We start from the raw sequence: 14,358 nt of genomic DNA on the forward strand, positions 1-14,358 counted from the left end.
CAGGGGATCTGTGGATGGCACATATGTAACCGTGTCAGCCGTGGATCCCGCCTGTAACCGTGTCAGCCGTGGATCCCGCCTGTAACCGTGTCAGCCGTGGATCCCGCCTGTAACCGTGTCAGCCGTGGATCCCGCCTGTAACAGTGGATCCTCCCATAACAGTGCGTCATCCACAGATCCCCCCCATAACAGTGTCCTTCACAGATCCCCCATACTAGTGCCATCCACAGATCCCCAGTAATAGTGCCATCCACAGACCACCATTAGTTCCAAACCCACCAAAAGCACACCTTTTGGTAAAAAAAAAAAAAAAAAAAATTTCTTCTTTTCCTCTCCAAAAACCTAGGTGCGTCTTATGGGCCGGTGCGTCTTATAGGGCGAAAAATACGGTATGTGCTCCCCTGCTTCTGGCCACAAAGCACTGAGGGAAGGGGGGCCCAAGCTGAACTCTTGCACCAGGGCCCATGAGCCTTTAGCTAAGCCCCTGCCTATAGTGTGTAAGCACAGCCACTGCTGGATTGCAAGGTGGTCGTAATCCTTGGATACGAGCAAGCAGTGTATAATGTGATGGAAACTGAATCAAGCCGGCAAAGGAGGCAATATGGACAATCACAATAGATCAGTCAGTGCCTTGTATTATTTTGCATTATTTTTGTCCACATGAGAAATGCAATTTGCCAGCTTTTTAACTTATTTTTGGGTTCCGCCCTACTCCTCGCCAGACCTGTGGAGAGAAGCATAATTACTACACCTACTGCTCGGTTTTGGCTCTTTTAATCCCTGCTTGTAACCTTACAGCACAGATGGGGGCAGCTAGTCACTGGTCACATGCTGTTTGGGGGACAAGTCACTGCTGCAAGTAGTTATTGATTGCAGTGGCACACATGACCCCCATTGGTGGCATGGCAAACGCAGTGGTGGAGTAGAGGGGCTGGAAGCGGCAGATACAGTACTGTGCAAACGTTTGACAGAAAATGCTGCAAAGTAAAAATGCTTTCAAAAACAGAAATATGTTTATTTTTATCAATTAACCAAACGCAAGGTGAACTAACAAAAGAGAAATGTAAATGGGATCAATAGTCTGTGTGACTGCCCTTTGCCTTTAAAACCGCATCAATGCTTCTAGGTACGTTGTGCGCAGTTTTTGAAGGAACCCGGCAGGGAGATCATCACCTCCAGGACTCCTCATTCTTCTTTACACTGAAATACTGCTCAGCGACATTGGTCGTTGTCATGCAGCAGAAGAACTTTGGAGCCAGTCAGAAGCCTCCCTGATGGGACTGCATAAAGAATACGTATCTGCCTGTATATCTCAGCATTGAGGACATCATTAAACCATTTGCAGAGAACTTAGTGCACATCATGCTTACTTCCCTTCAAAATTGGAAGATGCCCAGCAGTGCCATCCACTCGGAAACTGGCAGAAACCGGGGGGGCAAGGGACCTAGGTAGATACACATATCTACTCTTCAGAGAGGTCTGGCCAGAGTTCAGAGAAGAGCTACTAGACTGGTACATGGATTGCAGGATAAAACTTACCAGGAAAGATTAAAGGACCTTAACATGTATAGCTTGGAAGAAAGACGAGACAGAGGGGATATGAGAGAAACTTTTAAATACATAAAGGGAATCAACTCGGTAAAGGAGGAGAGAATATTTAACAGAAGAAAAACTGCTACAAGAGGTCAACGTTTTAAATTAGCGGGGCAAAGGTTTAAAAGTAATATCAGGAAGTATTACTTTACTGAGAGAGTAGTGGATGCATGGAATAGCCTTCCTGCAGAAGTGGTAGCGGCAAATACAGTGAAGGAGTTTAACCACTTCAGCCCCGCTAGCTGAAACCCCCTTCATGACCAGGCCACTTTTTACACTTCTGCACTACACTACTTTCACCGTTTATCGCTCGGTCATGCAACTTACTACCCAAAGGAATTTTACCTCCTTTTCTTCTCACTAATAGAGCTTTCATTTGGTGGTATTTCATTGCTGCTGACATTTTTACTTTTTTTGTTATTAATCAAAATGTAACGATTTTTTTTGCAAAAAAATGAAATTTTTCACTTTCAGCTATAAAATTTTGCAAAAAAAACGACATCCATATATAAATTTTTCACCAAATTTATTGTTCTACATGTCTTTGATAAAAAAAAAAAATGGTTTGGGTAAAAGTTATAGCGTTTACACACTATGGTACAAAAATGTGAATTTCCGCTTTTTGAAGCAGCTCTGACTTTCTGAGCACCTGTCATGTTTCCTGAGGTTCTACAATGCCCAGACAGTAGAAAACCCCCACAATTTTTTTTAATTTTTATTTTTTTTCCTTACAAAGTCTCATATTCCACTAACTTGCGACAAAAAAATAAAATATTCTAGGAACTCGCCATGCCCCTCACGGAATACCTTGGGGTGTCTTCTTTCCAAAATGGGGTCACTTGTGGGGTAGTTATACTGCCCTGGCAATTTAGGGGCCCAAATGTGTGAGAAGTACTTTGCAATCAAAATCTGTAAAAAATGACCGGTGAAATCCGAAAGGTGCACTTTGGAATGTGGGTCCCTTTGCCCACCTAGGCTGCAAAAAAGTGTCACACATCTGGTATCGCCGTACTCAGGAGAAGTTGGGGAATGTGTTTTGGGGTGTCATTTTACATATACCCATGCTGGGTGAGAAAAATATCTTGGTCAAATGCCAACTTTGTATAAAAAAAAATGGGAAAAGTTGTCGTTTGCAGAGATATTTCTCTCACCCAGCATGGGTATATGTAAAATGACACCCCAAAACACATTCCCCAGCTTCTGCTGAGTACGGCGATACCAGATGTGTGACACTTTTTTGCAGCCTAGATGCGCAAAGGTGCCCAAATTCCTTTTAGGAGGGCATTTTTGGATCCCAGACTTCTTCTCACGCTTTAGGGCCCCTAAAAAGCCAGGACAGTATAAATACCCCACTTTGGAAAGAAGACACCCCAAGGTATTAAATGAGGGGCATGGCGAGTTCATAGAAAAAATTTTTTGGGCATAAGTTAGCGGAAATTGATTTTTTTTTAGTTTTTTCTCACAAAGTCTCACTTTCCGCTAACTTAGGACAAAAATTTAAATCTTTCATGGACTCAATATGCTCCTCAGAGAATACCTTGGGGTGTCTTCTTTCTAAAATGGGGTCAGTTGTGGGGTGTTTGTACTGCCCTGGCATTTGAGGGTCTCCGCAATCATTACATGTATGGCCAGCATTAGGAGTTTCTGCTATTCTCCTTATATTGAGCATACAGGTAATGAGATTTTTTTTTCCGTTCAGCCTCTGGCCTGAAAGAAAAAAATGAACGGCACAGATTTCTTCATTCGCATCGATCAATGTGGATGAAAAAATCTCTGCCAAAAAAAAAAAAAAAAAAGGAGGGGAAAGGCGTCTGCCAGGACATAGGACCTCCGCCCAACATCCATACCAACTTAGCTCGTATGCCCTGGCAAACCAGATTTCTCCATTCACATCAATCGATGTGGATGAATAAATCATTGCCGGGATTTTTTTTATATACAAAGTGTTTGCCAAAGCATAGGAACGCCGCCTCCTCCTCAGCTCGTATGCCTCGGCAAACGTATCTGTTACTGCAGAGGAGAAATCTCGTCTTGCAGCGCCGCATACACCGACTTGCGCAATGCTTCTGTCAGAATGCACATCAGTGCTGCAGCTAGTCGATCGGTTGGTCCACCTGGAAGGTAAAAAAAAAAAAAAAAAAAAAAAACAGGCCGCAACGCAATAATTTTATTAACTTTGGAACAGAATATATAAACTTTTAACTTTTTGAACTAAACATTAACCTTTTTGCTTACTGGTGTTTGTTTTTTTTGTTGTTGTTTTTTTACACCTTTATAGAACAAACCTCTCCTTCTCCATGGGTCAATGTGCAAAGCGCAAATCGCCCAAAGATGTGGCAAAGTGCGTTATGCACTTTGTCCCAGGTGAAAGGAGAGGTTTGCAGCAGCTGTGTGAGTGAATGGGCCCTAATAGCCCTGTGTGCCTGTCCTGGTGAGATGATCCCTATGCTAATAGTGTACCTGTGAGTGGTACTTCCGGAAACACTCTCCAAAGCATAGGGCAGGGTGGTCAGGACAGTCAGGACAGAAATAGCGGGTGTCACGCCTTATTCCACTCCTGCTACAGACACAACATCTTTTTTGGGGTGACTGTTGGGTTGAGGTACCAGGAACGACATTGGGGAAATGTCGCTCGTGTAGACGGCTAACTACACTGGTGGATGGGGCCACGGAACCTCCTGGGTACAGGAGGTTCTCGATGATCTCTTCCTGAAATTTGAGGAAGGATCCAGTTCTCCCAGCCTTACTGTAGAGAACAAAACTATTATATGCAGCCAATTGAATCAAATATACAGACACCTTCTTATACCAGCGCCTGGTTCTGCGGGAATCTAAATACGGAGACAACATCTGGTCATTGAAGTCCACCCCTCCCATGAGCGCATTATAGTCGTGGACACAGAGGGGCTTTTCAATGACACGGGTTGCTCGCTCAATTTGTATTGTCGTGTCTGCGTGAATGGAGGAGAGCATGTAAACGTCACGCTTGTCTCTCCATTTCACCGCGAGCAGTTCTTCGTTACACAGTGCGGCCCTCTGCCCCCTTGCAAGACGGGTGGTAATGAGCCGTTGGGGGAAGCCCGCGCGACTAGTTCGCGCGGTGCCACAGGCGCCAATTCGTTCTAGAAACAAATGCCTAAAGAGGGCCACACTTGTGTAAAAATTGTCCACAAAGATGGTACCCCTTGCCGAATAAGGGTGACACCAAGTCCCAAACTGTCTTCCCACTGCTCCCCAGGTAGTCAGGGCAACCGACCGGCTCCAGGGTCTGATCTTTTCCCTCATAAAATCCGAAATTTGTGGGTATAGCCTGTGGCCCTTTCACAGAGCTTATACAATTTGACCCCATACCGGGCGCGCTTGCTTGGGATGTATTGTTTGAAGCCAAGGCGCCCGGTAAAATGTATCAGGGACTCGTCTACGCAGATGTTTTGCTCTGGAGTATACAAATCTGCAAATTTCAGGTTGAAATGGTCTATGAGGGGCCGAATTTTGTGGAGCCGGTCAAAAGCAGGGTGGCCTCTGGGACGGGAGGCGGTGTTGTCGCTAAAGTGCAGGAAACGCATGATGGCCTCAAAACGTGCCCTGGACATAGCAGCAGAGAACATGGGCATGTGATGAATTTGTTTCGTGGACCAATATGACCGCAATTCATGCTTTTTAGTTAGACCCATGTTGAGGAGAAGGCCCAGAAAAGTTTTACATTTCGGAAACTTGGACTGGTTTCCACCGGAAAGGCTGGGCATAAAAGCTTCCCGGGTTAGCCGTTATAAATTGTGAGGCATACCTGTTTGTTTCGGCCACAACTAAGTCTAAGAGCTCCGCAGTCAAGAACAGCTCAAAAAATCCCAGGGCCGAACCGATCTGAGCTGTCTCAACCCGAACTCCAGACTGGGCAGTGAAAGGGAAAACTACAGGTGCGGCTGAAGTTGGGGACTGCCAATCAGGGTTTGCCAGCACCTCAGGGATTCTAGGGGCTCTACGGGCACGTCTTTGCGGTGGCTGCGACTAGGTCCAGGGAGGGCTGCGCTGCTGGTGTATGCCTCACCACGTAATCCGACAGCAGCAGCCCCACTCTGCTGCTCTTGAAGCGGATCCTGCGCAACCTGCAGTCTAGCGATACGGGGCCGGGTACGCCTGGTGCTATCAGGGACCTCAGCCTCCTCGTCCGAACTTTGGGTCAGAGAGCCACTGCTTTCTACAGGTTCGTATTCCTCAGATGAGGGTTCCCATTCCTCATCCGACTGGGTCAGAAGCCTGTAGGCCTCTTCAGAAGAATACCCCCTGTTTGACATTTGGGCAACTAAATTTAGGGGTATTCCCTGAGACTACCCAAGAAAAAAAAAAAGCCCGCCCGTCTTACAAAGGGGAGGCTAGCGAAGTACCGGAGGCCGCTGCGGTTGATAAAAAATATCAAAACTGATTTTTTTTTATCGCCGCAGCGCGTGTAAAGTGAATGTGCAGTGATTAAAAAAAAAAAATTGTTTTTGTCACTGCGGTGGGGCGGGTGTGGGCGAACGCACGTGTGGGCGACCGATCAGGCCTGATCGGACAAACACTGCGTTTTGGGTGGAGGGCGAACTAAAGTGACACTAATACAATTATAGATCTGACCGTGATCAGTTTTGATCACTTCCAGATACTATAAAAGTACAAATGCTGATTAGCGATACGCTAATCAGCGAATAACGGACTGCGGTGCGGTGGGCTGGGCGCTAACAGATCCCTAAACTACCTAACCAAGGGGCCTAAACTATACCTAAAACCTAACGGTCAATACCAGTGGAAAAAAAAAGTGACAGTTTACACTGATCACTTTTTTCCTTTCACTAGTGATTGACAGGGGCGATCAAAGGGGTGATCAAAGGGTTAATTGGGTTCAGGGGGGGTGATCTGGGGCTAGTATGTAGTGTTGGGTGTACTCACTGTGTAGCCTGCTCCTCTGCTGGATCCAACCGACGAAAAGAACCAGCAGAGGAGCAGGCAGCCATATAACAGATCATATTTACTAATATGATCTGTTATCTGGCACTCTGATTGTTTTTTTTTAAAAATCATCAGCTTGCCAGCCGCGATCATTGGCTGGCAAGCTGAGGACGCGAAACCCCCATAGACGAAATGCCGGCCCGAACTGCGCATACGCGGGCCAGCAAAGGGCGTCATCTCGCGTCTCGCGAGATGACGAGTATATGCGTGACTGCGCGCAGCGCTGCCGCCTCCGGACCGCACATCTGCGTTAGGCGGTCCGGAGGTGGTTAAGCATGCATGGGATAGGCATAAGGCCATCCTTCATATAAGATAGGGCCAGGGACTATTCATAGTATTCAGTATATTGGGCAGACTAGATTGGCCAAATGGTTCTTATCTGCCGAAACATTCTAGGTTTCTAAGTAGTCTTTTTGAAGAATGTTGGCCAAAAAGCCATGCCTTCTACATAGAAACAAGGCCAAGCAACTCATCTATGCATGAAAATATAGGAACTGAGGTGCAGAAAAGTGGCAGCGGGTGCTTTGAACTGACGAGTCCAAATTTCAAATATGTTCTAAGGGCTGGAGAGCGGTCCAATAATAAGTGTCTGCAGGCAACCGGGAAGCATGGTCCTCAATGCGGAGAAATACAGGCAGATACCATTATACAATACACAGAGACTTCTGACTGGCTCCAAAGACCCCAAACATTCAGCCAATGCCATTAACCCTTTCATGACCGGGCCTAAAATGCCAGTTCCTGGAATAAAAGACGGTAAATTGGCAGGGCCATGAGAGGTCACACACCCACCCGCTAAATCCCACCCACTTTTAAAAAGTGAGGCAAATTACTGCGCCATAATAATCTTACGTCCACAATGGTGGCATAAACATGTAAATATAAGTCCCTCAATGCCTGCAGCTCGGAGCACCTGCCCGTATTTGGGCCGCGGATCCCATAAACAGTGTCCATAGACATTTATGGGCCTCTAGGGCACACACAGCTGTTATTTTTATTTTTGGGTGTTCCAAGGAAAACCAGTCAGGACATTTCATGGCACATTACAGACATCTTCCACCCTGGAAGCAAACAGTTCTTCTATGTGTGTGCCTATTATATGGAACTGTAGGTACTCCGTTCACCAACACAATGGGCCTGTTCATAGATCATCACTTTCATATGTCATATGATGGTTTTGGATATTAAAATCTAAAATCATACTTACATTCATAGCTAACCACCCATTTTCTACCGGCAACTCCCAGAAAATATTTCAAAGTCCTTTCACACACAAGATGTTCATCTACAACGAAAGGGAAATAGATGTTATATTGAGTATAATGGATAAAAGACACAACCAGTAGACGTATTCCCATCTCATAGTGATGATACGGCTAGAATTACCATCCCTGTATGGTAGGGATCTGTACTCTGGGCACACTTGAATAGGACTGGCAGCAGCTAAGTGTCTGGGACGCAGTTGTGCAGGGACCAGATCTGACCTCTGGGCCCCACCAATCCCCACAATGAAGGCTTCACCGTGCCAAGGCCCGATTAAATAGGGTCAGCTACATTTTCCAGCAGCAGCTAGGTGTCCAGGACACAGCTATGAAGTGAAAGACTGTAAAGGGGGTCGCAGCACTTATAGGGCCTCTGCCAGCAGATTTGTACCTATGAAACTGGCTGACCTGTTGGGCCTTGTTCACACGTCAGTTATTTGATCAGTTATCACGAGCCAAAACCAGGAGTGGAGGCTACACAGAGATAAGATATAATGAAAGTATTTGCACCTGTTCTGTCTTTCTGACCTGCACCTGGTTTTGGCTCACAGCAACTGATGGAAATAACGGATGTGTGAACAAGGCCTTATGTGCGCTTGGCAGCTGAAGACATCTGTGTTGGTCCTATGTTCATATGTGTCTGCATTGCTGAGAAAAAATGTTTAATATATGCAAATGAGCCTGTAGGTGCAAAGGGGGCGTTACCATTACACCTAGAGGCTCAGCTTTCTCTGCAACTGCAGGGCCCTCTGCACTGTGATTGACAGGACCAGGTGTGGTGATGTGCTCAGCGCCTGGTCCTGGCAATTAAAATGGAGAGGAGGCGGCAGTTGCAGAGAGAGCAGAGTCTCTAGGACAGAGGTGTACAAGCTTTTTAGGTCTGCATTGTCATATTGATCTTATTTCATATTTGAAGGGACTGCAAAAAAAATAAAAAAAATAATTATTGATCAGTGCCTATTACACAGGCCAATGCAAGGTGAATGGTGAGGAATGATCAATATCAGTCATTCCTCCCTCATTCTGTTCATTATCGCCAGCACATTCCTGATTACACGGGGAGATGTACTGACGATTATTGTACATCTGTCATCCTGATAAAATATGCAAAATTGCAAATCATCCGACAACGAGTGATATCGGCTGTTCAGCAGCATGATTATACAGGCCAGATACCAGGGATGAGAGTAATTGGCTGAATACTGTGCAGTGCAATAAGGGCTTTAAAGGGATTTCCTAATACAAATTATTTTACAAGTGCCCTGAAACAGCGCGAGCGCTTTCCTTCAGTGCAGAGGACGGCGCTCAATGGGTATTACCACCTGCTGCCCCCCAGTTATAGGTTATAACTGTGTGACCAGTGTCCTGCAATAACCAGTAAGCACTTTCCTTCAGTGCAGAGGACGGCGCTCACTGGTTATTACCGCCTCCTGCCCCCCAGTTATAGGTTATATCTGTGTGACCAGTGCCCTGCAATAACCAGTAAGCACTTTCCTTCAGTGCAGATGACTGCGCTCAATGGGTATTACCGCCTCCTGCCCCCCAGTTATAGGTTATATCTGTGTGACCAGTGCCCTGCAATAACCAGTAAGCACTTTCCTTCAGTGCAGATGACTGCGCTCAATGGGTATTACCGCCTCCTGCCCCCCAGTTATAGGTTATATCTGTGTGACCAGTGTCCTGCAATAACCAGTAAGCACTTTCCCTTTTCTGTGATTTAGCACACATTTTTTTGTACAAACAAAATAATTTCTACAACATTTTTTTCATGTGACACCTAGTGCTTTTTTTAAAAATATTTAACTTTTTTCTTTTATAGTTTTTTGGGGGGGAAACTGTGCAAAACATTTTAAAAAGTCATTTTTTTGCTCAAACTGTGGCTCATTCTTTAAATATGCAACTTGAAACCAAAATAAATTATTAAAATTCGTTCCCTATTATATGTCTGTCATTTTGTTATATAAATGCGTACAGTTTCACGTAGGTGGGCGTTTTTGTTTTACTTATTTTTAGTATATTTCTGCCTCATTATTTTATGTTATTTTTTTTTAATTACTTTTTTTGTAACATATTTTTGCCACATAAGTCCTGCAAGAGGACAGTTAAAGACCTTTGTGAGCCACTTTTTTTTTTTTTTTGCAAAGGATCCCCAGTTACAGGCAAAAACAGCCTAGTTTGTACAATGCAGAGCAGATCTAGGTCTACTAAGACCCTGCAGCTCTGCTCTGCCCCTGAGGCACATCCGGCGATCACAAGATCGCTGGGTCCAATAAAAGAAGTGGCATAGCTATGTCCTCTATTTCCTGCATAGCTCTCAATGAGCGCTATGCACCTATCAGAGGAGAAGGGAAGTGGCAATAAACCACTTCTGTCTTCTCCTCGGGTCTCCTGCTGTCAATGACATCCTGACCTGCTCCAGCTAGAGTACAGGAACTGTAATTCAGCTCCGCATGGTTGTACACCCCTATTCTAGGAGTAACAGCAATGCCCCCGTTGCTCCTAGAGGCTCATTTACATATATTAAGACATCACTTTTCTCGGCAATGCGGGCACATATGAACATGGGACCAACACAAATGCCTTTAGCTGTCAGGCACACATACAAAAGGTCTGCCAGTTTCATAGGTACAAAGCTGCCGACAGATACCCTTTAATCAGAACTCCTTCTCAGAATCAGTGGGGATTATAAAATGATGGCTTAGGGTACTTAAACACTAGTGTTGCTGGATTTTGGCAGGCAGTTCGGTTGCCAGAACTGCATGCTGGATCCGGCAATCTGTATGCAAACGGCTACCATTTGTAGACTGATCCGGAAGCGGATCAGTCTCACAAATGTATTGCAATACTGGATCCGTCTCACCGGTTGTCATCTGGAAAAACTGATCTGGTATTTATCTTTTTCACATTTTTAAAGGTCTATGCGCAGACTGCAAAACCGGTTCCGTTTTTCTGGAACACTTGGGGCCGGATTCGGCATTTATGCATTTTAATGTTCCGGTATTTTCTCAGTCTAAAAACCGTACAGTGACTGAACTGAAGACATCTTGATGCATCCTGAACGGATTGCTCTACATTCAGAATGCATGGGGATAAAACTGATCAGTTTTTTTCCGGTATTGAGCCCCTAGGACGGAACTCAATGCCAGAAAAAAAAAAACGCTAGTGTGAAAGTACATGCCATTGCATTGAAATAAATCATACCCCCCTTTCTTTTTTTTTTTTTTTTTTTTAAACTTGTTTATTAACAAGAAAAGCGGTACACGGACATACATTCTTGATACACATCTTAGTACAAAAGTTAAAGCAAAACTTACATTTGTCTATAAACTGTGAACAATTAAATTGCTCATTGCATTGACACCGTCTCCTTATTCCAGTCAATGGCTTACATTGTACACACCATTCAGGTATTCCCATTGAGCCGACTGAGCCATGGAATCTCGAGCTGTTAATATAGTCGTAGTCTCAAGGACGAGTACTGTGTGTGGGGGGGGAACCGCACCACAGACCTCAAACCTTGTCAAATTTTTGGGGTTTGTCGCGTTGCTTGTACACCAGCATAATATACGGAAGAATCTGGTTTATTTGTTGTTTCCACAGACCGGTTCGGCGGATTGGGATTATACCATCTCAAAGCAATGCATTTACGTGCCATGAATAAAGAAGCCCTTAAAAATGTTGTTGTATAGTGGTCCCAACTATCCTCGTTTATTATTCCCAGTAGGCAGATCTCTGGATTGCATGCATGCCACCTGGACCGGCAATAAGCTCGATAGGAAGGGTGTCACTTCTTCCCAAAATGTGGCAATCGGGTTACATCTCCACATTATGTGCCAGAAGTCCGCCTGCAGCTCCCCACACCTTGGGCATGCTGTAGACGACGCTCTGCTCATACTGTACAGCCTAGTTGGTGGGAGATATGCTTGATTTATAATATATCATTGTATTATTTTGTTATTAGCTGCTGGTGACATTTGTAAATGTGATTCTAATAAATCTGTTATTAATTCTTCTGTAATTGTGGGTATCTGTCTCTTCCATTTATCTATTATCGTAAGGGGATTAGCACTGACCTTTGCTTGCATGAGATGGGAATAAATTGCTGATACCAGTCCTCTGGGTCCTAACCAAGTGGGTATTTAGTAATTACGATGCTGGTACTTGGAAATTTACTCTGAATAGCTGAGCAAAGCTGCAAATGGGAGAAAAATTGAGTTTGGGGGATTGATATTTCTGGGACAGTACTTCAAATGTCATAAACACTCCCTTGTCATATAGATCTCCCAAGGTTTTACTCCAGCTGCCATCTCTCTGCCCCCATGACCACCTGCAGCAGCGATTCATTAGACCATAGAGGTATGTCAGAAACCACCTCTGTGAAACAGGTTAGTGATTTGGCGTCCCCTTCAAGTCATTTGCGCCAACTTGTGCAGTGGCAGCAACGGTATTTGGAATTTAGGGGGCATTTCCAGGACTGACTATAGTGTGCAGCATTTAAAGGTAATGTTTTAGAAAGTATTCTGAAATGGGCAGATCATCAGATGAATACCAGGGGATAATGAGCCATAGCTGGGCTGCCAAATAATATATAATAGTCCGGCAGTGCCATACCCCCTTCTGTTTTAGGATGTTTTAACGTGTCAAGACTTAGAGGACCTTTCACCAATTATGACACTGTGAACCAAGTATACAGACATGGAGAGCGGCGCCCGGGGATCTCACTGCACTTACCATTATCCCCGGGCGCCGCTCCGTTCTCCTGCTATGCCCTCCGGTATCTCCGCTCACTAAGTTATAGTAGGCGGAGTCTGCCCTTGTTCCTCTGTAGCACTGGCCAATCACATTGCAGAGCTCACAGCCTGGGAGAAAATAACCTCCCAGGCTGTGAGCTCTGCGCTGCGATTGGCCAGCGCTAGAGCAGAACAAGGGCAGACTCCGCCTACCATAACTTAGTGACTGAAATCTCCGCCTACTATAACTTAGTGAGCGGAGATACCGGAGGGCATAGCAGGAGAACGGAGCGGCGCCTGGGGATAATACTAAGTGCAGTGAGATCCCCGGTCGCTGCTCTACATGTCTGTATACTTAGTTCACATTGTAATAATTGGGGAAAGGTCCTCTTTAACTTAGCTCGGGATCTGCCCAAAATAAAAACCCTGGTCAGAGAGTCTACGTCTCTAAATACTGATTTGGGTATATGTACCTCTGAGTGTTGCAAAGCGTAGAGTGCCTTAGGGAGTATAATCATTTTGATTAAGTTAATGCTTCCTGCCACTGAAATAGGCAGTGTCTTCCAGTTTTGTAATTTGTTCCGTATATGACCAATTAGGGGATAAATATTAAGTGACATGGCCTGAGAGTGTTTAGTGATGTTTACCCCAAGATATTTGAAAGTGTCCACTACCTTCAATCTCTCTACATGAGAAGGTCTTGACCAATTTGCTCTGCCCAGGGGCATATACACTGATTTCCCCCCAATTGATTTTGAGGCCTGAGAATTTCCCAAATTAGTCTATCAATTGTATTGCTCCTCAGAGATGTATTGGGTGAAGAAAGGTATAAAAATCATGTCATCTGCGTATAATTTTCCTATGCGAGCTTCTTTGTCTCCCATGGTCACTCCAATTATATTATTGCTTCTTACCCTAATTGCCAATGTATCAATCGCCAAGGCGAACAGGAGTTGTGATCGAGGGCATCCTTGTCTTGTGTCTCTATGTAGATGGAAGGTTTCTGATAATTCCCTGTTTATTAATAACCTGCTTCTCGGATTGCTATATAAAAGATTGATCCATCTGATAAACAGTGGACCGAAGCCATACCTCTTCAGGCATTGAAGTAAATAGGCCCATTCTATGGAATCAAATGCCTTGGCTGCGTCTAACGAAGCCAAGGCCCATTCTACATTCAGGGAATACCACAGTTGTGTGACCACCTGAACCCTTCTGATGTTTTCAGTAGTGGACTTTCCAGACATAAATCCTGTTTGGTCCGGGTGAAACAATGACAGAATCACCCGGTTCAAACGTGACGTTAAGACCCATGTCAGGATTTTGTAGTCTAAATTCAACAATATGATGGGTCTATAAGAGCCACATTCTAGGGGGTCTTTATCAGGTTTGAGTAATAGTATTATTGTGGCTTCCGTAAAAAGACTCTGGCAAGCGTCCTGTTTCCAGAGCTGCATTAAGGGTGGTTAATAATTGTTGGGTTAATTCCTCCGCGTATTTGGCATAGACTTCTTTAGGAAGCCCACCCGGGCCGGGCGACTTCCCGTTGTTCAGATCTAATATGGCCTGTGTTATTTCTTCCAAACTAATTGGTTGATCTAATTGGGCACTGTGATGTGGTAAGTGTGGGAAGGGATAGATTCCCTAGGTATGTGGCAATCTCCGATTCTGATTTGGTTATACTAGATCTATATAAAACTCTTGGTAGAATTGTGTAAAGGTCTGAAGGATGATTTCTGGGATGCGGGATTCCCAACAGTTAGGGCTCCTGACTGCTAATATTGTTG

At 44.8% G+C, this 14,358-nt stretch overlaps 1 protein-coding gene across 1 annotated transcript in view; it reads right to left on the reverse strand.

The window, feature by feature from the left end:
• BRCA1 (BRCA1 DNA repair associated) overlaps nt 1–14,358 on the reverse strand; it is a 134,928-nt gene that overhangs the window by 27,854 nt on the left and 92,716 nt on the right. Inside the window, exon 17 of the mRNA XM_044299957.1 lies at nt 7,787–7,864. Coding sequence (XP_044155892.1) covers nt 7,787–7,864 — 78 coding nt within the window. The remainder of the gene's footprint in view (nt 1–7,786; nt 7,865–14,358) is intronic.

This window comes from Bufo gargarizans, chromosome 6 (genome assembly GCF_014858855.1).
Source record: "Bufo gargarizans isolate SCDJY-AF-19 chromosome 6, ASM1485885v1, whole genome shotgun sequence".
In the NCBI taxonomy this organism is placed as follows: domain Eukaryota; kingdom Metazoa; phylum Chordata; class Amphibia; order Anura; family Bufonidae; genus Bufo; species Bufo gargarizans.